The sequence below is a fragment of the Zerene cesonia genome, chromosome 5 (assembly GCF_012273895.1).
Source record: "Zerene cesonia ecotype Mississippi chromosome 5, Zerene_cesonia_1.1, whole genome shotgun sequence".
Taxonomy (NCBI): Eukaryota; Metazoa; Arthropoda; class Insecta; order Lepidoptera; family Pieridae; genus Zerene; species Zerene cesonia.
The window spans coordinates 8,337,223-8,364,262 of record NC_052106.1 but is presented as its reverse complement, the minus strand read 5'-3'; the positions used below and the strand labels follow the sequence as shown (position 1 = coordinate 8,364,262).

The 27,040-nt window shown below is 34.5% G+C and overlaps 5 protein-coding genes across 5 annotated transcripts in view; all 5 read right to left on the bottom strand.

Annotated features, from left to right (window-relative positions):
- Nucleotides 1-3,711: 3,711 nt before the first annotated feature.
- LOC119840232 (sarcoplasmic calcium-binding proteins I, III, and IV-like) lies at nucleotides 3,712-4,263 on the bottom strand. The gene has a single exon (XM_038366747.1). The coding sequence runs from the start codon at nucleotides 4,261-4,263 to the stop codon at nucleotides 3,712-3,714; it is 552 nt and encodes a 183-aa protein (XP_038222675.1).
- Nucleotides 4,264-4,614: 351 nt separating this feature from the next.
- Nucleotides 4,615-5,175, bottom strand: LOC119840231 (sarcoplasmic calcium-binding proteins I, III, and IV-like). Its single transcript, XM_038366746.1, has one exon. It carries the CDS (start codon nucleotides 5,173-5,175, stop codon nucleotides 4,615-4,617), a length of 561 nt encoding a protein of 186 aa, XP_038222674.1.
- Nucleotides 5,176-5,859: 684 nt separating this feature from the next.
- Nucleotides 5,860-6,405, bottom strand: LOC119840230 (calexcitin-2-like). Its single transcript, XM_038366745.1, has one exon. The coding sequence runs from the start codon at nucleotides 6,403-6,405 to the stop codon at nucleotides 5,860-5,862; it is 546 nt and encodes a 181-aa protein (XP_038222673.1).
- Nucleotides 6,406-9,849: 3,444 nt separating this feature from the next.
- LOC119840084 (sarcoplasmic calcium-binding proteins I, III, and IV-like) lies at nucleotides 9,850-10,401 on the bottom strand. Its single transcript, XM_038366589.1, has one exon. It carries the CDS (start codon nucleotides 10,399-10,401, stop codon nucleotides 9,850-9,852), a length of 552 nt encoding a protein of 183 aa, XP_038222517.1.
- An 8,160-nt stretch (nucleotides 10,402-18,561) lies between these two features.
- The window catches only part of LOC119839965 (protein transport protein Sec31A), a 25,147-nt gene continuing 16,668 nt past the window's right edge, over nucleotides 18,562-27,040 (bottom strand). The window contains exons 21-29 of the mRNA XM_038366433.1: nucleotides 26,108-26,254; nucleotides 25,613-25,751; nucleotides 25,100-25,210; nucleotides 24,378-24,850; nucleotides 24,092-24,175; nucleotides 21,747-22,070; nucleotides 20,630-20,743; nucleotides 20,218-20,289; nucleotides 18,562-19,359 (exon numbers count right to left, since the gene is read on the bottom strand). Of these exons, the coding sequence (XP_038222361.1) occupies nucleotides 19,183-19,359; nucleotides 20,218-20,289; nucleotides 20,630-20,743; nucleotides 21,747-22,070; nucleotides 24,092-24,175; nucleotides 24,378-24,850; nucleotides 25,100-25,210; nucleotides 25,613-25,751; nucleotides 26,108-26,254 (1,641 nt within the window). The 3' untranslated portion in view covers nucleotides 18,562-19,182. The remainder of the gene's footprint in view (nucleotides 19,360-20,217; nucleotides 20,290-20,629; nucleotides 20,744-21,746; nucleotides 22,071-24,091; nucleotides 24,176-24,377; nucleotides 24,851-25,099; nucleotides 25,211-25,612; nucleotides 25,752-26,107; nucleotides 26,255-27,040) is intronic.

Below are 27,040 nucleotides of genomic sequence, written 5' to 3'. Positions count from 1 at the left end.
TTAATGGAAGATATTTAAATCACGGTCCTAGACTTAAACGGCAGTGACGCCACATATTGATGCATTAGCGTCAGCATCTTATATGTTTTATCGCTGGTATGAGGGTATATAATGTAAAACATCCTATCATTTTATCGCAGCAACATCATATGGATTATTCGGGTTAAGAAACATAGGGATTATTCGGGTTAAGAATCTTATAAAATAACACATTAATCGTTGTTTACATTGCATTCAGTATCCAGCTAAAAACACCTAATATCTAAAGGGAGTGGATTTTACAGGTCCAATAAATAGCTAATACATAGAGCGTCAGTTTCTAGTGGGGGAACAATTATTAACAGTTCCAGATCGTAACTACATAGATCATACTATCGGTAGCCTTCGGCATTGGCAGATGACACAAAATATGTATCAAAGGTTTTGGAAGAAATGGTCAAATGAATACGTAACATCGAAGGTACAAATGGGCTCGAGTAACGCCGGAGCCAAATAAAGGGGATGTGGTTTTGGTAAAGGAGGATGATCTCCCTCCTTCCAAGTGGTTATTTGGGATTATAAAAGCAAAGCACCCTGGTCCAGATGGTTTAGTAAGAGTGATTACTATAAAAGGTAAAAATACAACATTTAAAAGACCAGTGTCAAAGTTAATTGTTTCGCCCATCACAAAGTCATATTGTTATTTAATGTTTATATACCGTGTTATCTATGACTTTACATATGTTTAAATTTCTATTTATTATCTTGGATGTCTTGTTAATCACATATTGGATTTGTTATCTGTTGAATAAGCCAGTGATTAAGTTTCAAATGTTATTTCTACTTATGGGAACACTGTCAACATTGCAAGATAAGTTTAGTTTTGTTTTAAGACCAATCTGGTCTTGGCGGGCGGTATGTTAGAACTTCGATCACTGTCGCCAGATGGCGCTGCTCTCTTCTATGCGAAGCTAGAGCACGCTAGTAAAGTTCTCAACAATATATGTATAAGCTATCTTGTACCAAGGGTTGGTATCCAGTAACCAGTATCCAGTAACCAGTTCATCCAGTAACCAGTATCCAGTAACCAGTACATTCAGTAGTCAACAAATACAGTGTTAGTTAAGCAGTGTTGTAATATAGTGTAGTTAAAAGTGTACAGTGCAAATCGGGAAGAATAAATCTTTGAAAAGTATAACAGTGTTTCGCTCAGATCCCCCAGTGTTATTCATGGTCCTTCGGCAGGACTTAAAAGTGTTATTCAACACAAAGCCCTGCTGCGGGTCTGAAACTGCGAGTCATATATTAGAAACCTTTTCATAGACTAGATTATTTCGAATATTACTTAGCTATGGGCTTTTCGTAATTATATAACTGCTAGCTGCGCCCCGCGGTTTCACCCGCGTAAGTCCGTATCCCGTAGGAATATCGAGATAAAAAGATGCCTATATTATGTTATTCCAGTTGTCCAGCTGTCTACGTACCAAATTTCGTTGCAATCCTTTCAGCAGCTTTTGCGTGAAAGAGCATTTATATTATAATATATAGCATATATATTAGCAGGATTTCTTATACAATAGAATGTATTTATGGATTTCCAGGAAGAAACCTAGAGTAACAGTATGCTATACCCACAGCAATTTTTTTTCATTATGTCATAACGGATAAAGAAAAAGGAAAGGATTAACGTCTGGAAAGGAGGAATGTATTAAAACGGATAAAGAAAAGGAAACTGGAAAGTCTAGAGTACTCATAATAATTAGTTTAGTCCAAATTTTCTGCAAGAATTATATTGTCCATTCGCACGTACCGTTAACAATACGCAATATGAAACTATGCAATGTTTTACACGCGACGTTTTCACATTAATTCCCTTTTCGACGGCGGCCCGCGTTTCGCCGAATATTACGCGATATATCAGTCAAGATTTTAATTCTAAGCGTTGATAGTTCGAATTCTGCTCGTGAGAGAAACAATATGTGGTATCACGTACGGTTTGATTTTTATCTGGTGTTTTGCGATGGTGGATTAATAGATTCGATTCGGCAAGATGTCTCTCATAAATTTTGTAGTAACTAAATAAGTATATTTTTTTTAATTAAAACCAAAGCCAATAAGAAAAATACAATTACATGCTCCAATAAAATATTATCTTACATTAATAAAAGAGATTCCTATGTTATAATATAAAACAATTCTATATACATACTGGCCTACCCGGCTAACCCTGTTCTACCTTAATTAAACATTCTCAAAAAAACCTTTATCATAGTAACGAAACATCAAGTAACTGTTTAAAAATCACAGAGGATAAGAGTCGTCTTAACTATCAATCTCCTTTCCATTCAACATTATTAAAACATTATAAAGCAGTGAAAGGCGAAAGAACAATTTATTTCCCAACAGTTCTCAGCACGGTTCACACTAAAACAAATGTCCCGGAGATCATATAATAAAGGGGGGCAGATTTTAACAGCGATTACACGTAATAACGTGGCTATAAATATTCGAAAAGCCACTTCAGGTAGGGCCGCAAACTGCCTGTGCCTTGGGGTGTGGTGTGAATCATAAACTTATATCTTTAGCCCATACATATTCCCACGTGTGATGTTATCTACATGCGCAGGTAAATAATTGAAATATCAATTTATTTTTTGCACGCTTTCTCATGTAGTGAGAAATGGCACAGTGGTGCCACCACTATTTTTAATCCGCTAAAATTTATATTAGTACTACAGTCTCTTTCTGCTTGCTACGCTTTCAGGACTAAAAACTAGCATCAGACGACGTGCTGAATTTATAAATAGATAAATAAATTTTATAGTCTATATTAATGGTTTGTTCGTTTGGATGCACTAATTGCAGGAAACATTTTATTTGATTGGAATAAATATTTAATTTTAATTCACTATTATAATAATATTGGCGTTCCTCTTTATCAGTTCGTTCGTTTCTTGTACTTTGCACCACAGCAAACGCCTGAGTCCCACAGTCACGCTCAAGCTATAATTAGCACTCGGCGTATTCAAAAATGTCCACTTTTATTTAGTATTTCCCTAATTATTCATTATTTATAACTGACCCCTGTAATCTTCCCCGCAGGCTGTCTTAACCTCATTAGAAAATGCAAATGAAACTTTTTGTTAGAATTTACGATTTTCTTTTTTATGTTTCTGACTCGTCTTCTTGTTTGAAATCATGTAATCGATATAATTTGAATTTAATCTAATGTAATGATTAAAAATTGAGTATGTAAAGAAATTTCGCCTTGAGGGAAAATTTATAATTATACGTTCGAGACGCAGGACATTACTTTGAAACTTTCAATGGCAATTCAGTTTCACGTCCGTAGTCTTCAAACTTTTTATTTACTCCCACTATATTTTTAAATCAAAACCTAATATATAATGCGAGTGACGTCGTAGGCATCGGCTAGTATTTGTATAAGAAAATTACTTTTCAATATTATTTGACTTGCAAACTTCAAAAGAATCCAGACGGTGCGGACATAAAACTTTTATTAAAATCTCCGCGAGTTAAAAATAACACAAAACTAGGAAGACTGCCTGAACTATTTAATAATATTTTGTTAAGATTTCTCAATTGCCAACTGAAGCGTCTGTATATTTCTTTGTGTGAGCAAGGAAATATATTTTACAATAAGTTGGTATATTTAAAAAATCAACTTACAATGTATAAAAGAAACGCAATAACTAAATGTTGTATCAGTATTTATTTCAAAAAGGGTGCTGCTCCAAACACGTAGTTTCCAGGTGCGTTGACGTCATCAGCGACGAAAAAGTCCATGAACAACTTCTGATAATCTTCCCACGAGATACCTGACTTGCCTTGTGAAATCTTTTCGTATGCTAATTTGGCGTCATCATTGGATACACCGAAAGCGTTTGTAAGAACCCTAATGAACTCATCAGCGTCCAAGGAACCATCTGAGGCCGAATCTTTGATGTGGAAGCAGACTCTGCAAAACAGTTTCTGCCATTCTGGGAAGTCATATTTGTCTTGATTGTCCCACATTGCTATCCATTCATCGCCGGTTACCTTCCCGTCGCTGTTAGCGTCAGCTGCTTGGAAGCCATCCCAAATCTGGAGCATAATATCTTGAGCCACTTTGTAGGTTATGTCACCTTCTTTCCATCCTTGCAGTTGTACAATCCTCTTCAGTGAATCTTCAAAGTCCTTCTTCTCGATTACGCTATTGGCATCACCGTTAAAGAAAATCTTGAAAACATGCAATAATTTTTGCTTTCTAAATTCGGAGACCATTTTGATTGTTCAACTTTATCGATACGTAAAGCAATAAACATTTATGCTTAAATTAATCGTCTTTTTATAACTTTTTCTAAGATAATTGTAATCAAATTGATAGGAAAGACGACGTAATGAATATCCTGATTTGTGGATCGATAAATTATTTCGGTAGAAGTACATATTGTATTCGATAACTTTTGCTATTATCTGATAAATGTTTTATTATGTAACTAACGGTTACAATCGTTACAACACTAGTTGATTATGACATGGTATTTGTGATTTTGGTAACGCTGTGGAAAATTTTAGCCTCTCTAACAAATTTAATAAACATTTATTTGCTTACAAATTATATAAATATAGGAGTTATTCGTTAAATCTATCTGAACCAAAAAGCCAATTACCAGGCGCATTTTCGTCTTCCGACAAGAAGTATTCAGCGTAGCGTTCTTGATATTCTTCCCATGAAATGCTAGGCTTACCTTGTGCCAACTTTTTGAAGGCTTCACTCGCCCCTTCTCTCGGTAAACCGATAGCAACATGGACGTCTACAAATTCCTGACAATCCACAGCACCATCCGATGATTTATCTTGTATATAAAAGAAGACTTTACAGAACAATTTCTGCCAATCATTGAAGCAAGAACGACACACCGACTCAGGTAAATCCCACATGGCCAACCATTCATCCGCTGTTACTTTACCATCTTTATTAACATCGGCACCACAAGATATGCCTTTCCAAATTTCAGCAAGCGAGTCCCGAGCCACTTGGTACACCACGTCACTTTCCTTCCAGCCTAGAAGTTTTGAGATTTTTTCCAAAAAGAGATCAAAATCTTTCTTCTCAGCTTCACCACTTTCATCGGCGTCGAAAATTACTTTGAAAATGAATAGCAGTTTTTTCTTTCGGAAGTCGGACACCATTTTGTGATATTTTTGAACGTGAATGGAGCAGAAGGCTTCAAGTAAGTTGAATGTAAGGTTTTTTAAGCCCCCTTTTATAGGCCCGAAGATTAATATAATCGGGTGATAAACTTAAAAAATATCATTGTCTCGGTTGTAAATTTAATCATATAATGGATTTGACAATGCATTATGATTTGTGGATCAAAAACGTTGAATTTACCATCATGAAATATAAAAGTAAATCATCAAAAGTGATACCAATCCAATAACAGATAAAATAAATGTTTTGTTACGAAATAGAGTTTTCTCTTTTCATTTTTTGCGAAAATTTCATTGAACGTAATCAATAATCTTTAATGTTATTTTTGCATTGCATCTTTATCGATATTGCTATCATTCAAAGTGATTACGAAATTATTTGTTACAAATACTCAATTAATTCTTCATATATTATATTTTAAATATTATTATTTCGATGAAACATGTACCTTTACCCTATATATTGTATAAGCAAACTATTGCAGATAAAAAAAAATTAATAATTAAAGTTGGTAAAATTAGTAATTTTTTAAAAAACAACATCTGCACATAACACGTTATATGCATTAGAAAATAAAAACAATGAAAATAACATCATTAAAAGCACTATATTTCAATAAATAACACACGATTGATTAAACATCACATAGCTACACTAACCAATTAAACAAATTTAGTCGAAGCGAAAATATAATTTCCGGGGGCGTTGAGATCATCGGACAAGAAGAACTCAGTGAATAACTTTTCGAACTCTTGCAAATTCAAAGTCGACTTGCCTTGCGATAGCTTCTTGAACGACTCCGCGGCTACATCCTTCGGCACTCCGAATGCGGAATGGACCTGCACGTATTCATCTTGATCTATAACACCGTCGCCGGTAGCATCTTGGACTTGGAAGATGATTTTGGCGTATAATTTGTTCCACTCGGGCAGTTCTGTGCCTTGGAAGTCCCACATCGTCATCCATTCTTCTAGAGTCACTTTACCGTCGTTGTCAACGTCGGACATCTTTCTTAAACCTTCCCAGATATCAGCGGCCACTTCCTTGACCTTGGCGTAAATAGGATCAGTGTCCTTCCATCCTTGATGCTTGGCTAATCTATTCAAGCCCTCCTCAAAGTCCTTCTTCTCAACGAAACCACTCTCGTCAGCATCGTAGAATGACTTGAAGATCCAAGCCAATTTTTTCTTTCTCAGTTCAGACAACATTTTGATTTATTTTGTTATAATTAAGCAGTTGATAGTATATACAGCTTTATATACTACGACAAATACAATCTATTGATAAAATTGGATGGTATTGTACAATAGAGAGTCACTCCAAAAAAATAATTACTAGATTTAGTTTTGAATTAAAAATGATTATCATTATAACAATTGAATGTATGTAAAGTAAATGTTACATAATAGGAATTGCTTTGTACTTATTATTCGGTGATATAACACTGGTTTCATATCTTTACCGCTTCCCTCCGTTGTTTTTTGTTTGTGATTGGAATTGATCACGCTACCCATAACCCAGAAACAAGAAAATAAACGTGCAAGTATTATATGAACAAGTAACTATTACAAGGTATTTGTATAATTATGTGTGTATTGATTCAATCCACTTTGTATTAAGCGTGAAATATGTGACTACAAGTATATGATTATAATATTACTGACTATTAAATTGTTATATTTATTAAACGACGCATTTTTTTATGTCATAGCGGGCAACTGAGCTGGTGGTTCGCCTGATGTCGAACGATCACCACCGCCCATGAACTCCCACGTATAATAATAATATATTTTAATAATATTTATTTATATTCCTCAAACTTACAACTTTAGTTACAAAATATTAAATGTAAATAGATGAATGTACGTTGCAGTCGAGCTCGTAAATATAATAAAATTTCTTAATCACACACTTACACTACTAAATAAAAATTATTTAAATGAAACGCCTGCAGAACACCGTCCATCTTTTGGAGATTCTATCGCTTGATAATTAATAATTTCCAGGTCCAAGATAACATCAACGTGCGTAAATCAAAGTATGACCTTATACTTTTATAAATGCAGTTTCATGATTAGTTATTAATTAGTTTGTTAATATCTTGATTTAAAATAAGCGCTTGCGTAAGTGCATTTTTAGACTACTGTTTGAATCATAAAAAAATCCTTTACTTAAACAAACATATACTTTAAGAAATAAAATCATAAGGTGGAATTTAACCAATCTGAGTATTTTTTTGTCTATTCAGGCATTATTCTTTTTCATGGGTACCAAAAAACAGCAGCTGATGGCAAGCGATCCCATTGACATATGCAAAAGGAGGATTTCTGCATATGCAGATTGCCTGCTTATAAGAGGAAAAGCATAGTAACTCACTGAGAGTTTGCTTCTCCTTTTTCGAAGTCGATTGGATACAAGCATTATTTAAAATATAAGAGTTGACACTACAACCGTGCCTATGCATTATTTATCAGTTCCTAGACTAAAATACTACAAGTTACTTCCTACGTTAATTTTCCCTTAACAATTTACCATAATGTTAGTTGCATATACACACATACATAGCTGGAATCTGGCACTCTCTGACAGTTAGAACGCATCTGTCATGATCTTAGACACGCCCTCCTACATGCAGCGGATATTATTTGATGCGCTATTTATCTCATTTAATATAACATGAATTACTTGTATAAACATTTTGTCTACATGCTACAGCTAATTACGTAACAACTTGATACAAAAGGTCCAAAAAGAAGGGCTCAGTTGCCCGATATATTTATATCATATCGGGCAACTGAGCTTGTGGTTCGCTTGATGGTAAGCGATCAGCCATGAATATTCACAGAGGTAGTGCCTCTGCAGATATGCTACCCGCTTTTAAGGGGTAAGGGAAAAGGAAAGGATTGACGATTGGAAAGAAGTAATGGACTGTGATGGGTGAGGAAAAGAAAACGGGCCTAACTTACTATTACATGGATCTTGTACTTTTTAGAGTAGAAAAATATGGTTGCGAGACGTGGTTTTTGTGGGTTCGTATCATAGTTTAATAATATTTTGTTAGTAAAATATTATTATGATTCAGATTAATACAAATGATTGTTAGTGAAAAAAATGCAGAACTGCGTTCTGAATTTTCTAAAATATGGTTGAATAGTTTCATGATTTAGCATGGATAACATCCTATATAATGTTAACTTTTTTAAAATAAATATTTAGTTATTATTTATGACACTTTTTTTATTTATAGTCTAGTCGATTTTAATAAAATCGCATTGTTTTTATCTAAAAATAAATAAACTAATGAGCAACAGTCAGTTATGAAATAATTAAAACAGTTCTAAGTATAATTATTACAGTATAACGTATGTATGAACCAAATAAAACCTTATCTATCTTTACTCTTCTTCAACCATTTACCCAATAAAAATAAATCTTCGGAAACGCGTAACATATCCTAATGTATTCTACAATTCAAGTCTAATGCGATAAAGAGAGATGTAACGGCGGTGGGAAGGGGACGCCACTCATTTGCCAAATTGTCCCGGATTATAGAATTTTTTATCGCCCAGTGCAGTCGGTTAATGCGGTTTTATAGCGAGTGCTTCTTACAATCTAGTAATGTACGAATGTAGCTCATAAGTCTCGATGGTTTGGACTTTGGAACTGTTAGCAAAACCATTATTGCCAATTCTGCTAGTTAAACGAATGTCGTATGTTTTCTGACATTCTATGTCGTATTTATGACATTCTATGTCGTTATTTGTATTTTTTTTATATTCCTGTGTGTATGTAACGAAACTTTAGTTTTTTGTATATAATATATAGAAACCTTGCTATAATATCATCGTGAGGAACGTTTTTGTTAAAACATTTACGCATGAATTGAGTTACCTCCTATTTTTAAATCGGTTTAAAATACTAGTCTGTTTAGCTGCAATTATTGCTCAGTGCAACGCTATACAAATATCATACTGTCGGAAGGAAGGAAGGGCCTATATAGTAATAGATTACTATGGTAAAAACTATCCTAAAAGACAGAACTTTTCTCGGCTCTCAAACTACATAAAATTTTATCCAAATCGGTTCAGTGGCTTAAGCATGAAGTACTACAGACAGACGGTAACTTTTGCAATTATAATGCTAGTAGGGATTATCGACCATGATCAAAATTGCCACTGGTTTCTAGAACCAAAGTGATAAACCATAATTTATCACTGCAGTAACCGATTGATCTGATAATGGAATTCAATTAACCTTGTGTATTCTATTGGATGCAAAATATACATTTGCTATGGTCTACCGCATTAGTGTTATGCTGTAGTACTCCTCAGGGTAATTTGATATTGTATTTGAGAGGTGTATTACTTTATGCCAAGCGGTAGAACGATAAACATTATTGTAATATATTTAGACAGCTTCGCATATTGGGTATCCTATTATTCTTGGGAATTGCAACATCGTTTTAATTAAAAAACCATTTGCTTACATTTCCTTACATAATAAACATAAAAACACAGTACATTGCCTTAAAATTTATTCAAATGCATACTAGAAATACGCCTACCACACAATTTTGAAAACCAGATCACTTCGCGATAATACTGAATCAATTGCCACCTCTCAGCTTCAACACTTATCCTAAAGAATTAGATCTAAAAATTGGATTTCCCAAAGATGAAGTTGCCAGCGGCGTTCACGTCCTCAGTGGTGAAATATTCCTTCCACAGCTCCTGGAACTCTCCCCAGGATACGTTAGCTTTGCCCTTGGACATTTTCCTGAAAGCGGCTAGTGCATCATCCTTGTTCAGGCCGAAGGAAGCGTACACAGATGAGAATTCCTCTCCATCGATGGCACCATCTCCACTCGCGTCTTCGAGGTTGAAGATGAATTTGCAGTACTGGCTCTGCCAGTCGAGAGGGGCAGCGGGGTTCTTGGCGTACTCCTCCCACATTGCGATCCACTCGTCAACGGATATTTCGCCGTCTTTGTCAGCATCAGCCCTTCCTTGCAGAGCATCCCATATTTTCATGAGAGACGCCTGAATTTCCTTATATTTGGCATCACCAGCGCTCCAGCCTCGCAGCTTAGAGATATTCTCGACAGCCAGTTCGAAGTCTTTCTTATCAATTGAACCACTTCCATTCCTGTCAAAGAAGGAAGTGAAGACGTGGAGCAGTTTCTTCTTTCTGAAGTCGGAAACCATTTTTGTGAATGCGATCTAATAGTAAATGTTTTTGTTAAGAGGCAGATGGCTTTTATAGCATTAAATGTATAACAAGATAACTGTTATCTAGAGAAAATCTTGTGAATTAGACGTAAATTTGTTATCACCTTTGCTATCTGCCTGCAATGCAGTCAACTTTTAAACCATTCACAGAGACAATTTAAATAGAGTGAGTTAATGTGAAAGTGTAATTAAATGTTTCGATAAATTTTGTTCATCTAATTGAATTATAATAATTTTAAGGAATACAATATTATAATGACACCAAGTTACTTATGAGTCGATGTTCTGGCAAGAACTAATAAAATTATTATGTGGAATGCAATTTATTGATGTTTTTACGTATATAACATTACATTAACTTTTTATTGTATTTTTTATTTAAAAAGAATCACAATTAAATTGTATTATGAAATATAATTACAAATCTCTGTTGCGAATTACTCTGTACACAAGATGACACTATTTACTCTACATCAAAATTGCATTAACTATGCTAATAGCAACTTATTTCTACACCGCATTACACGTAGGCTTAAGTGGTTGAGTTTCCTTCATCTTTCTTAATTTCCTTATCAATTATAATAATTGCATGCAAATTAAATGAAATGAATAAAAAACCCTTATTGTAAACTATACAATATCAAGGGACAGAAGGTAACTTCAAATGTACAGAGGGCGTCTTATCGCTATGAGCAAACAAATTGTATATTTTCTTAAGATAAAAATATAAATTGGGTATTCTTAAACTTATAGCAACTAACTAGCTGCGCCCCACGGTTTCACCCGCGTTAGTCCGTATCCCGTAAGAATATGGGGATAAAAAGTTGCCTATATGTTATTCCAGTTGTCCAACTATCTACGTGCCAAATTTCATTGCAATCGGTTCAGTAGTTTTTGCGTGAAAGAGCAACAAACACACACACATCCTTACAAACTTTCGCATTTATAATATTAGTAGGATTTACTTTGACATTCATATATTAGGTAAGCGTCAGTTTTCACTGATATCTTCTTCCTTTGGAATTCAATAAAAAATCATATAAAAATGCTGTGTTAAGTCACATAAGCCTCGTAAGTAACATATATTCACATATAACATTCTGTCCAGCTGTCCTGTGCCGTAATATATCATACGCGTAAAAACAGGACTTAAACCCTTGGGCGAGGACTTTTTATTTCTTCCAGGCGCTCGCAATTCGTCCTTTTGTGTTCCTTAGATTAATGCTACGTTTTTGTTTTAGCGTGTAGTGTCTTTATCTACATTTAATGTTTTTCTGCTACAGAGGACCTTATATTGCAAGGTATCATAATAACGTCTTTGAGAAAGGAACAGATTCAATGACTCTATTTTTAAAGGGTTAGTTTGCATAAAAATAATCTGGAAAAATTTAATCTAGATATTGAAATTACATAGTCCTAATGTTGTAAATTCAGTCCACTTAATTATACCCAAATAAGAAACGCTATGACAGCAAAATAATATCTTATAATTAATAGTAATCATCTCCATTTTATACACTATCTTAAGTAATATAATAAAAAGGAAACTGTTGCTTTATGTGTATGTTTGCAATTAAAATCACACAAAACTACTGGACCAATTTCATAACTTCTTTCAACAATACAACAATAGAAAGCTGTTTTATTCCCGAGTGATATAGTCGATAGGGTAGGAAATGCATATAGGATATATAACTAAATTTTCAAAGAATCAGATATCCTACCTCAATCGGTAAAATTTAATCCAAGGTAACTAAATTTTACCGATAAAAGTCATTATGTTGCGTGCGCTGTGATAACATTTAACATTTTATAAAAAAAAAAAATATGTTATATATTAGATGTAGATACTTATGATTAGTCACATATATACTAATAGCTTATAAACGTATCTTATTATAATACTAAAACCACAACAGTTTCTAAAAAATCTAGTAATGGAGTCAAATTTATAGCGGTGAAATTGGTATCGAGATATTAATCTTTATCCAATTAATTTTTTAATAAATAAGATTGATTAATTATCTGCATGTAAATACCAAATTAAATTATTCAGATCGGACTTTTCGTAACGAAATTATGACGGTATGATCAAATTGTTCTACAATTTGCCTAATTCGATAGTTCTAAACAAAATTTGATACCGATAATATGTTTTGAGACCCAGTAAGGGTGATAGTAAAGTATTAAACTGAAAAAACTGTGGTGACGCGTGTAAACACTCTGAAAGTAAATTTCAGCCTCTAGAAATGGTTTATACTATTTTACGTAATAACGATATATGAAAGATTTAACAGGTAAAGCAAGGGCAGCGTCTAGTTAAATTTGTATTCCGTTTATTGGTTTATATTATTTTATGGGTAATATTATTGAAATTAGGCACTTTATGACCGCTTTAAAACGGTTTATTTCACAACAATATTAACGGTTTACGCGTCAGTATAAAGATCCAGTTTAACGATTATAATTATAAGGAAATTCTCAAAGGATATAAACACATTTACTGGTCATAAATCGAAGTTAGCTCGGATATAAGGCTTTATTGCCTCATTATACTCCGTAAGCTACAAAGTTACAGACATTTATTTCAAGATAAATTTTCGTTCGGGAAATTTTTGCTTTTTCAGCTGATGTTAATTCGTGGGTAATATAATACTAATAAAGTATTTTCTTGTCCTAGCATACAGCTGATCTGGTGAGTAGCGTAAGCGTCTACCACCCCCCATGAACATTTGCAGAAGTGGGACTCCTGCGTTTCCCGTCTAAGGGTTAGGGGTATTAGGGTAAGGGATACGGGAAGTATTGTCGATGGGAATAAATAATAATATAGGCACGTTATACTCAACTTTGAGAGCCTATTTACCGTGAAAAGAAAAGAAGGGGTTAGCCAGTCAAATTAAACCATTGCAGTTCCTCCATGAAGCTGAGCACAATAAATATCTAGAAATTATTTAGATTAAATCGGTTTTTAATTAATAAGCTACTACTCGTTTTATGTAAATTTATGTGTAATTCATGTCATACCCCATGTGGTAACATACATTTCACATATTATCTTTTGCTGATTAGCCTAATTGATGAGAGAATAATTTTTCCCTTAAATTAAATTTTGTTACAATGTAATTTCAGGTGGCCAGTTTAATTTGTTTATACTTCTTTTTTATTTGATTTTTTAATTGTTTTTTATTATAACTAGCTTATAAAGTCCAAATTTTGTGCTTCGTAGATTTTCGAAGAGGAAGCAGCTTTGACATTTCTTACGAATATAGATCCATAAATATATTTATGTTAACAACAAACTTATTTAAAAATCTTCTATTGCATTTTCGAAGACTTTGTGACAATTTGACGTTGTGAGTTCATCAATTGGATATCCATCATATCTTTTCCTTTTTTTCTGAATAAAATTCCACCTGGTACTCTTGTCACTAAATCTGCCTCATTATCATCATCTGAGGATCTACAGCCGCAAGTGGGCCTTGGCCTATTTCAGTATTTTCTTCGAGCTCTCTCAATTCCCAGCTCGGTCTCTCCAGCTTTCACACCAATCGTTTTCAGGTCCTGTTCGACGTCATCGGAGCTTCGTTCTTCCTCTATTTCTATGCCCATCTGGTTCTCCATCGAGCAAACATACATATATGAAATAAAATGACATGACGCAGAGGAGCCCTGTTGTCGTCCATACGTACAACGTGTCCTGTCCAGCGTAAACGGCTTAGTTTTATTCTAAAACTAAATCTGTACAGTGCAGTGTAGGCGCACATCCAAACAGAAAAAAGTTTTAGGGTAAATTAAACATCCATATTGCATAGCAATTATTCTTTTTAACCACTATTAATTATTGTATATTGTATAAATGGCCTTGTTACTCCTTTAGCATCAATTTAAAAAATATGTGGCTAATTTCAAACATTAATTACATTATAATGTACAATGAAATATAAAACAAATACATGTGAAAACTTGTATTTGGCCTTATTCTCTTTTTTCACTTTGCTAGATTGTATTTATAACTGTAAGTTTTCTTTTAAATAAATAAATATTGTATACACCTGCATTATTTATAATACTATGCTACTATGCATATATCCACCGACAGAATCATAAGCTTAAGAGCTTGAGCCCTTTGATAGCGTGCATACACGCTAATATTCCTTTTTTTAATAAAGATTTCATTCGTTTCCTTATAATATTCATCACACTTGCCTGATCATGATGTATGTGTCTTATTATTATCTATATTAATTACAAGTTATCATCAATATTTTCAGCTCCAGTGCTCAAATTCTGCACCTTTATTTCATTACCTACTTGCGATGACATCGTCCCGTTATCATAACCAATATTTGCACGTCAATCTGTTATCTGAAAGATTAAAGTAACACATATGTCCAGTAATTTCTATATTCTCATAATTTATGTTGTTTCATTATTGAATCATTTGAGAATGACTAGACCGTTATGAGTAATTTTATCATAATTTTGAGACCAGCTCGGTCTGAGGAACGTACCACAACCCCATAGAAGATGGCGTGAAATGGACGTGTTACAGGTGCTTGCCGGCCTTACCGGTCCATGGATATTTGCACAGGTGTCAGGCCATCTGCAGAGGCTCTACGTCTCTTCACGTGGATCGCTGACTCTAAAGGCGTGGGATAAAGAAAGGATTAGTGACCAGAATAAAAGAAAGGACAGGAGGAAGTAGGAAAAACATGGGCCTCCGGCTTCCCCATTCACAAAACGAATTATTTCACACAGATCTTCTATGGGGTGATGGGTGTGGTAGTTTCCCGGCGGCACCCGGCTTTATTCGTGCCGAAGCGTGCTCGACTTCTATAATTTATTTCACATTGAATTCAATTTATTTCATTGTGCAATAAATGTACTTATAAAACTCGAATAAAGTCATACGTATACTGAATCATACATTTCGCACTAAATTACCCAGTGTACCTACTTTAAGTATTTTTCTACATAGATATATTGGGAACGATCATAAGTATTGTGTTGAATTCCCATTTATGTCATGGAAATATTTTTAGAGTATATACTAACAATCGGAATTATCTGGGACTCAAATAAATCACAAATTAATACCATACAATAAACAGCCAGTTAATCAAATTACTACGTCAATGCATTATTTGTAATCAGATAAAACACACATTTTGATTCCGTTATCGCGCTTATTTTTGACATAAATATTAAGATTGCAAAGACAATATATTTCGTGATAATATATTCTGATAAGTATGAAACATTCTTGTTCCATTTTTAGTCATTGTTTTAACTAATGTTCTTATACAAAATCCAATAATCAATCAACAAATCCTAACCTCATAATTAACTATAAATTCACCCTTCATATCACATCGCATATCTGCGTAAGCTTTCAAATTAAATGAACAACGGAATATATTAACAATAGCTTACGTATTCTAGACGATGAAAACCGAGCCCACACAAAACCATACAAGTTTACCTCGATATTGTGATCATTGCAACAAAGACCTTACATGCAACCATAAACGTCTCGTGCTTTATTTGTTTTGTTGGGGATGCTTAATTTCTGGATATGACGGGAAATTTAAAATCGCGTGTAATTATCTAATAAAACAAAAGAACTAAAACAGCGTCGTTAACCACAACAGACTTATTGAATTACCGCCTATTCGGTTAAAGAATTTTAAAAAATCATTTCAGTACAAATGGAGCGCATATTATGCATACCTTATTATATGCAACGTCCCTTGCAAGCGCACCTAATTAAAAATACGCGTCAAATATTTTTGAACATCTCCGCCAATGTCCAGTATATAAGGAAGAGACAGGACTCAAATTTCAGACCTACAGACTAATAAAAAAAAACACAATTCTTATTCTTATAAAATTCAATCCCGCTCGTTGAGACAGGTCATCACGTATTATGTAAGAATTGTTGATATTCACACCGGATGACATCCAGTGGCATATATCTGTACCGTATTATTTTTAATACCACACAATGCAGGTACGGGCGCCGTGTAAGACGACCTCGTTATAAGCAGCTAATCCGGAGCTGCGCCGACGGGCCGGGGCTCCGTTGTAGTGCTTTGACGGTTCATTGATTCACGGTAATTAAAAAATAGTTTTAGTATGGACGGCCACTTATATGATGAACGTTTAAAGGTGGAACTGTGGAATTAAACAATAGGACTAACTCAGGCATACGTACATATTTTTACTAATTCAGACACGGATATATTTCTTTATCAATACATGGCACGATGGAAAAACAAGTAACGTTTTGGGAATAAATACAATCTGGTGAAGCGAAAGTTTGCAGAAAATAGATTAAGAAATGATATACCGAAGCTTCTAGTTCATATCACGTCGTACTAATCAGTCAAGTAAACTGAGAATGCATTTGCCCCATATCCCAGAAAAGCTCAACTTATATCTAGGGATCCATCCCTCCCGTATCACAATGGACACAGGCCCCAAGAAAGCCGCGATGCGTCTCGGCCGACCGCAATATTAACCGCAAACCATGTGGGAACGTTGTTTATATTTATTTTATGCTTTAGTATTACATTTACATTTTGTACTACATGATAATATTACGTGAGTTTCCCGGCGATTTTATATTCCATCATAGTTCCCAATCTGCTGAAAATCTCTAGTAAAATTTCTTATTCTTTTTAAAATTTTATGTCTTGTTCACGTGCCTTCACTGATACCCGTTTATTTACAAAATCGGTCCATAATACTTATTATCAATTAAAATTACATGTACCTATATATATTGTATGCATCCCCTGAATCGCTTTAGAACCCTTACCATTAAGATTTTATAGCAATTTTAATGTCCTCGCTCTCAGAAAACTGCTTTTAAAAATACTTAAACGCGAGGGAACGCAGGATCCCTCGGATGCGTTTTTCACTAATTGTTCACGGGAGTAGAGAGTTAAAGCAATCGTTTGGAAATATTAATGTTTTTGAGTCATAAATCTAGGACTCATAATGTAATTTAATCAGCACTTCGTTTTAAATAAAATGCACATTTAAGGATATAAAACTTTTAATTCAAAACATATGTTTCATGTGTCTAATAAAGTATTTATTATTGTCAACTTATTACATTATGAATATTAAATATTAAATTTCATTTTATTGTGTGAAGTTCGAAAAAAATAAAAAAAAATTAAGATAAATGCTGGTATAAGGCTGACCTTTTCAAATTTATGGGTATGTATGTATAAGGAAAGGCATAAGGAAGGAATTAACTGGGAAGAAGGAATGTCAAGCAAGGGTAAGGAAAAGGCCGTATAAGGTCGACCTTCACTCATTTGATAACCAAATGAGACCTAAACAAGAACATTTTTTTATTCATAAACTCGCTTATGATAACTTTCCTAGAGAAAAGTATTCATGGATATTTTTTATTAAGTTAATTTTGATCAATTCTATTTTCATCGCTTTCACTCTAATGATGATCAAAAAATTTTGAAATCAGCAGATAATTTTTATCGTAGATAATAATATGCTTTTGTAGGCTTGCTTCCTGATTAAGATATGGCTATAGTTATCTGACAAGCAAGATAGGTAATAATTAAAAAATTGCAACAAGTATCTGATGAGCAAGCGTACCAATTGATTATCATAGAGGTTTTATGTATTAATTAAAGATTAGCCATTAGCACTTTTCGATAGGCAAGCTATTTTATAGGCATGTTTATAAATAATAAGTATTTAGTATATAAATCACGATCGTTAGATTTGGATGGCTGAAGGTCGACCTCATACAGTCTCCATCACTGTATATATTTTAAGAAAATATATCATATTATGTCATGAAGATCAACTATTCACTGTAGCCAATACTTTTATTAAGAAATGGGTAATTTTCCTTTTGCTTTCCTCTGGTATCGTCAGTTTATCTGAATTCATCATAACTTGCTATGCAGCATAACTGCATCATAAACTGCTAATGAATTTAATAATTTAATTTCAACAAAATGCAATTTTAAGTTAAAAACTAAAGAACATATTGATATTGATCAATCATTTTTTTCTATAAAAATATTCAAGTTTTCTTAATTTTCTCGTATTCTGAAAAACAAGGAAGAGTAAAAATAAAATTACCAGTGATTTCTCAAAATATATTTCATTAGTTAATATATTAAATATAATTACTTAAGTATATATTAGCCATACACTCGTTTACAGTCATACAAGTAGGATAATATTTTATAATATAACAATGTAATTAAATTTACTAAAAATTTATTTTAATTAATAATAATAAACGGTGAATATACAACATAGCCGAAATTAAGTTAATGAATTTATATTAAAATATGCATTTATATAAAAAGAGCACTGGAATATAACGATGCAAGAGGAAAATATAACATATTTATATATTTATAAAATAACGTCACTGTATTTAAACTATTTTAAAGCAACATTCTTTATCTATATTTTATACAACATCTTATGTGTCTTGTATGTATGAAAGATATGATGAATGTCTTGTATGAAAGAACGCAAATAAAAATATTTATTCGTCATCGCTTCTAAGCTAGCAGCACTGAAAATAATTTGAACCAAAACAATTTAATTACCTACACAATCATCCATAACGCAAAATTGACATATTAAATCCATTATTTAAAAAAGAACCTCGACATTTCCAGCTAAGAATCAGCCCGTCAAAAATGGCAAGTCAAAGATCATTTAAAAAAAATCCAATTTCTCGATTTTGACCCGCTTCGACTATCGGGTGTCCGTCGCGAATGTTATAAGCATTTTCAGTGCGGGCAGGAACGTAGCTACGAGAGCGAAGTCGACGTCGCCGGCTAGTGTTGTGACCACGTGCTGGGCCATGGGGTAGTTGCCGCTCTGTATGTATTGGACGCAAGAGTGCAGGGACGACAAAGAGCTCTCTGCGAGCTGCAATTACAAAAAAAATCATTTAAAATACCTAAAATTTTCGGTTCACGGCCCTTAATCCAGGGCCAAGTGCGGTAGAATAAAGAAAAAAAACATATATTACTAGCTGCACCCGGCAAACGCTGTTCTGCCTTACTCTCATCATTTAGGGGTATGAAAAATAGATGTTGGCCGATTCTCATAGATACCGTATAAGCATAAAAAATTTCATCAAAATCGGTCAAGCCGTTTCGGAGGAGTATGGCAACAAAAACTGTGACACGAGAATTTTATATATATAGATTTATAAATTTTTGTTTTTCTCTTCTTTTTTTGAATTATTGTATGCTTTTTTAATTTTTAGTTTTATAGCATTGAAATGCTTTATAAATGAGAATTTGAATATATAAATATAAAACTAAAAATTAAAAATTTAACAAAGGCCGCGTTCCATCGATACAATATTGTAATCATTGAAATAATGTTTCGTATTGGTTGTGATGGTTCTTAATCATCTCAATAGATGGCGTGGGGTGCCCCTTAGGCACATGAAACCGAAAGAGTAGAAGAAATTCGATTACTATGGCAGGATCACGGGTGGCCGAGAGGCTAGGCGTTGCTACGGTTATTGTATGCTGTTGTTTTCTGATATGATTTGTTGTGTGTGTGTGTGTGTGTCTGTGTCAAAATAAATGTTTTCTTTCTTTCTTTCTTTCTCAAATTGAACTCGTTTTTCAGAATTGAATTGAGCCAAAACTTTAACGCGATTAATTAAATTAAATTAAATATTGATAAATATATTGTACAATAAATTATTTTGTCATTGACCAAAACATGATTTAAAGAAATGAACAATGCAAGTTGTAAATAAATACTCACCTTATTTTCTCGCAACAGATCGTAGAGGTTCTCCAACTTTTTCTGAATGTCTTGTAATTTTCGCTTCGTCATCTGCAATAATATTATTGATCATTTAACCTCTCATCTCTTCCCCTCTATCTCTATCTCTTCCAAAAATCATATAGATCCGATCGGCTATTATGCGCGGAAGAGTAGCAAATATCCTTAGAAACTTTCAAATTAGCTAAAGAGCTACTGCAAAAAAATGGCCATCCATCCATTTTATGACCGTGCCAACCGTTGCTTAACCTAGATTTTTATATTCTGTGTAACGTTTTCACGCAAAAACCTCCGGACCGATTTCAAACCATTCACCATCCAAAGCTGCAATTTCACTAAGTGATATAAACTATTTATATATAGTCTATAGTATAGTAGTCGCATGACTCACCGCGTTGGTGGTGTTGTTCAAGCAGTCGCTCCGGAGCTGGTCGAACACGGTCTGAAGGATAACGTGCTGCTCCGGGATCGGGCCCTTCTGCGCCGGCGCCGCGGGACTCTCCTCCTGGAACATTTGTGGGGAGATAAACACTTGTGCAACAGCAGTGCTGGCTCAGTGGACCTCAGACGTAAAACCGATAGTGTGGGGTTCGTGAATGGCCGAGCAAGAAATCGATTTTTCAATTGTAGTTGCGCATGTGGATAACACCACTACTGTTCGTAACGGTGAAGGAAAACGTCGTGAGGAAACCGGCATGTCCAAGTATCAAAAGTTCTTGTAGGGGGAAATAATAGCCTCAAAACTTGGCCTGTAGGGGGAAATAATAGCCTGAACACTCATAGACGGTCTATATCCCAGCAGTGGGAACATATTATATGGGCTGATGATGAAAAAACACTTGTTGATTCTATTACAGGATTCGCAGGATACCCCAAAACCTCGACTATATATCATCAAATCAAAGTAATGTAATTCTTTATTACTTTATTAGGTCACCGGAGTCTCTAGTGGGTAGGAACACTCTAAAAATAAAATGGAACCAAATGACAACCATATTGCATCAAACACAAAAAGGACCACGTAATTGTATTGAAAACCCACGAAGTTATCGAGTTAAAAAGACAAAAAAAACTACAATGGAATGGCCCTCCCTCGTTTTTGCGACGTACACTCAAAATTATAGCATACATTACTACAGCTCAAAATTATCATTATAAACGACAAACGTATGAGAGGGACTTTGGTATAATTTTAAAACGCGGAATCGTTAAAACAATTTGCAATTTATTATTTATTAGACAAAATCAAACATTTATTTATTCAGTTAGACTTCTTATAGAAGCATTTTTGAATCGTCATAACACAGTTTTAACATTGACCACCGGTTCGGAAAGCAGTTTCTACAGAGCAGAGCTAATACATACATAAAAATGGTTCCAAAAAACTGTCTCATTGTTCTTTAGCGACAACATTCCTTGGACTCTTAACATATTCAACATCATTTTAATCATACTATCATACACATTTAAAATTATAAAAATGCTCATCTAAAATATAAGAAACACACCTGTTGATACGCTTGCTGGTACTGCCCTTGATATTGATCAGAAGCCTGCCCGGGATATTGCTCTTGATACATTTGTCCGTAAGGCGCCGGCATTTGAGCCGATTGGAATTGCTGCTGTCCAGGGAACTGCTGTTGCCCAGGGAATTGTTGTTGCCCAGGGAACTGCTGTTGCCCAGGGAATTGTTGTTGCCCAGGGAACTGCTGCTGTCCAGGGTACTGCTGTTGTTGGCCCGGGAATGTAGGATTAAGTGGGATATGCTGCGCCGGCTCCACGCCGAACAGCGGATGCGTTATTGGTGCCTGTTGCTGAACTTCTGGTTTGGGCTGCAATTTATTTTAATGTTAAGTGGTTGAATTGATTACTAGCTAACTCGGATGAACTTTATATTATTTCACGAATTTAGTAATGAATGACATTTTAATTGTTTTTCTTAAGCTGCAAAACTACAAAAGAAAAGGTTATAAAACAAGCCTTCCAATTTAAAATGAATTATTTCCGACCAGAATTTCTATGTTCCAGTTTAAGTTCAAACAAAAAATACTGTGTAACAGTTTTCATAAATGGTCCACAACACTACTCCACTAATCTTATCGGGGATATAACATTTAACGCAATTTTACAACGAAACACCTTATAGATTTATTAGTACAAGAGATATTCAACCTTCTGTCACACCAGGTTTATAGGTGTCTAAATTAAAATATTTAAAGATGATTTGACGCTTCGCATTGTGACTATTGTCTGTCGAATGATAACCGCAAGAATCAAATCAAAACCAATCCAAAAACCTTTCAAGACACTGCAACGTCAGTCAGTTTAATCCCATTACCGCTTCAATGGTGATTTAATGATCTTGTGTAGTTTTATGATAACACCATGCTTTGAAAAAACACGTTTCGTCAATAAAATCTTCCCAAACTGCATGCTGGGTGGATGAACAAACTACAGTTTAGAAATTAAAGATTTTTAAACGGATTTTAAACGCGATTTATTTATTATATTATTAATGTGGTCTCCCCGTGACCACGCTCGCTGTAGTGTTCGAAACGTCGGGTTAATAATATAATGAATCAATCGCGTTTAAAATCCGTTTAAAAGTCTTTAATTTCTAATTGTATAATACTCGCGTAAAATCAAACACAATAAAATACTAAACTCCAGTTTATTTCAAAGTTATTACTGAATAATTGATGAAATTCGATAACATTAACAATTTAAGGAGCATATCGTAAACATTTGCAATAAGTCTTTAAAAACTCTCGGTTTTATAATTCGAACCAGTAAAAATTTTTCTCATATAAAATGCACTATTTCTCTTTACGAGGCATACGTCCGAAGTATTTTAGAATATAATTGTATTGTCTGGGATCCGCATGAGAAAATATATATCTTAATATTAGAGAAGGTCCAGAAAAAATTTTGTAGATTCGTATTTAAGCAGATGTATGGATACTATCCATATATGTACCCGTCTTTGTATGTGTACGGAATGACAGGCTTTTTCAGTCTTGAATCAAGGCGCAAATTCATTTTACTCGTACACGTTTATCAAATGCTGAATGGTGGCGTAGATAACCAATTAGGACTTGAACGAATTTCCTTTAAAATTCCCCCGAAGTGTATTTATAGTGCAGCGGCTCCACCTGGGATAGGGCTACGGCGACGTCGTGATTTCCTTGCTGTTCAGCAAGGCGTAAGAACTGTGTGCGGCCATAATGCCCCGTTGGTGCGGTCAGTAAAATTAGTAAACGATTTGCTCGCTTTGCAACCGGAGACAGATTTATTTAATACGTCCTTGAATACATATAAATCAAATGTTTTAAAATATTTAAGTGTTAAATGAAAATTGTATCCTATTTTTTAAATTTTTTCATGCAAACTAAACATGTAATGCTTTGGGGTAAAACCTGTAAATTACTTGTTACTTTATGAATAAATAAATAAATAAATAAATAAATAAACATTCTATTTAGATTCGATGACGTAATAAAAATCCCTTAAAACAACATTTAAGAAAGTATAAGTCGCTAATAATTCTAGCAATATTCGCTCAATCCTTAAGTTTGTATAGGTGTGTGTTATGACGTCATACTTGAATTTTATTAAGGATTATATTATATCAAAAAGATAATGATGACAAAAAATATACGTGACTCAATGAAACAAGTAGCGATAAGAGATAAGAAAACATTATATTATACAGGGTATCCTGCGCTCTGTTACAAAAATTCACCTGTATATAATAGGTTATACTGTATACAATTTACCTGATACAAATAAATGAATAAAATAAAAATACAAAAAACGATCAGAAATGTAGTTTGTCCATCCGTCATGCGAATACCTCGGAACGGTTGTGCGACATAACGTGACCCCAGTGTCGCGTGCCCGCGTGAGAGGCTGACATTACGTCTGAGTACGCACTCTGCTGTATTATTAATAACTTATTTTAAGCGATATCGGCTTGAGCGAAGTTCATTTTTTACTGAAGTGTTAGATATATAAATAAATGTAAAAATATAAAGCAATAACTACAAGAAATATATTTAAAAATATAATAAATATAGCTTTTGTACAGGAATTATTAAAATTAACAATAAAGGTTAAAAGTAAATAAAAAAAATAAATACCTTGGGTTTAGAGGTTAGAGCAGGTGGGTCGTTCCAACCTGGTGCCACGGGGTTGCTCGGCTCAGGGACTGTCGCTTCGACTCCCTGCCCGTAATAATTACCATTCATCTGGCCAGATTGGTTTGGATTCATAAGCGAGTTCATTGGGTTCATATTTTGATTCACTTGATTCATGTTTGGATTGATTGGATTAAGCGGGTTGATTGTATTCATGTTTGGATTGATTGGATTAAGCGGATTGATTGGATTCATATTTGCATTGATTGTATTGGGATTCATTGGGTTGTTTGGTTGATTGATTGGTGTGAAGTTGGCTGATGGCACGCTGGCCGAGCTGTATTGGTCGGGAAGAGGACTGTTGTAGCCGTAGGATGGTTGCGAAGTGATTGGATTGTTGAATCCGTATTGATTGTACAGTGGCGCTGATTGCACTGATGGATCCACTTTATATTTCGACCGCGATGTTATACCACCTGGAATATAGTAAATATATTACAATTTAAAAAAAAAAAAACATATTACTTTCGATTTAGAAGTAATAATATATTTAAAAATGTTCATTACAAGCAAACATTTTAATATTCGTAATAATAAGAATTGAGATAATTAATACGCCATAAAAAATAGGTTTCATATAGAAATCTCTCCATGAGAACAAAATAGTGAACAAGTCGTTTTTTAATTGGTTCTTTAATATAAAAGAAGTTGAAAAGACACGTTACCAGGCTGCGGCCCCACGCTGCCGGGCCTGGAGTGCTGCAGCGCCGGCTGCGGCGGCTGCGGCGCGGGAACGCTTCGCGGCTGGTTGGCTTCCGGCCATTGGTTCACTCCCGCTAACAATTATTAAATTATACACATTTTATTATTGTTGCATTTTATATATTTATAAATCGAGGGTTCAAGACCAGGTGAGAGTGTAATAAATTGATTTTTAAATTTATATGCGCATGTCTAATATCACCACGGCTCAAAACGGTTTAGGAAAAGAGGAAACCGGCTCGTCCTAGAATCAAAAGTTCGACGACAAGCGACATCTACCAACTCGCCCTTGCACTACAGCAGTGGGAACATATAAGGGTATATATGGGAACATATATATAAGATGATGACACATTTTATCAGTTATGTAGTAATGGCTTCATCGCATATATATTAAACACAATAACGAAATTGAATGCGTATTCAGACGACAAAATGGCGGCTCGTTGCGTGAAACGTGACATTTGGCCACTCACCCTGCGGAGGGTTGTTGATGTAGTTGTTGATCGGTTGTCGCTTCTGAGACTGTTCGCTTGTTGTTCGTGTTCGTAGACCGTACTGCTGTTGTTGGGGCTGTTGATGTGTTTGTTGTTGTTGTTGTTGTTGTTGTTGGAACTGATGAAAGGAGAAAATTAATGACAATTTAATAATATAATTAAAGGACCATTTGATCGATCAAGTAGTATAAATACTATTAGTATACAATTTCGGACTCATCGGATATCATAGTGTTATTAGCGATATGCTTAGGATATAAATGATGTGAATTTTGTTAAATCAACTTATCATTTGACTTCAAATAAAAACATGTAGCTTATTCCTGTTGAATTCCTGTGTACAAGCTTATTCCTATTTTATTCTTGGGCTCTTAAATTTCTGGTCTTTCAAGCCAGAATTTTCACATAGTCTAACGATTTAAAAGCATAAAAAAGCGCTGCCGAGTGTGGTCCAGCTCGTGCAAGGCGGTATACCTGCGCCTGCAGGCGGAGCGCGGCGGCGAGGCGGTCGGCCAGGGCGCAGGGCGCGCCGCGCAGCGCGGCCAGCGCGCCCCGCAGGCAGCCCTGCGCCGCCAGCCGCCCCGCGTACTCCGACAGCAGCCTCGTCAGGCTGCCTCCTTCCTGTGGACACGTTTGTATATGAGATATTTATCATGTGTAGTTGAACTGTGGAGTATATCAATAGATGAATCTATAGATGTACATTCGACGATTAATTCTTTTTTTTATGGCATAGTCGGCAATGGAGCTGGCGGGTCGCCTGATGGTAAGCGCCTATAAACAGTAGGAGAGGCGTAAGGTCGATTGTAGACCTTGCGTCATTTTATATAATATTGCTAAATTTGCATAATGCATGTAAAGAGACTATATTTATTACTAAACGCTCATCTCGGTTCCATCCAGATATCAAAATTCCTATTTTATCCCAAGGGAGCATTTAATCGGGATAAAAAAGTATCCTATCACCAATATCAACTCATACCCTGTCTGTTTACTAAGTTTCATCAAAATCCGTTCATGGTGTCTAATTTCGTATTAACTTGTTAAGTTATAGTTTTATCTTTGTTTATTACCACGAGATGGCGCTGCTCGTGATTGAGTCGCGCTGGCGAAATGGTTTCGTAATTAAACATAAGAAATCATTGTTATGATATTTGCCTTGTGTAAAAGTAAATAAATAGTTAAAATTAGTGTTGAGTGTTTGAGTGAATCCCGCGAAACTTCAAATTTATACATGGTGCCGAAACTAGGATGGACTTTGGACTTTAGTAAATTGAAAGACTTAGAAAAAAGCTGAAGATATTTTATTCTATAGACTTAGAAAAAATATCATATTTTATTATATGGACTTGTAAAATTTTCGGTATCCTATTCTATGGACTTGGAAAAAATTTCATATTTTATTAT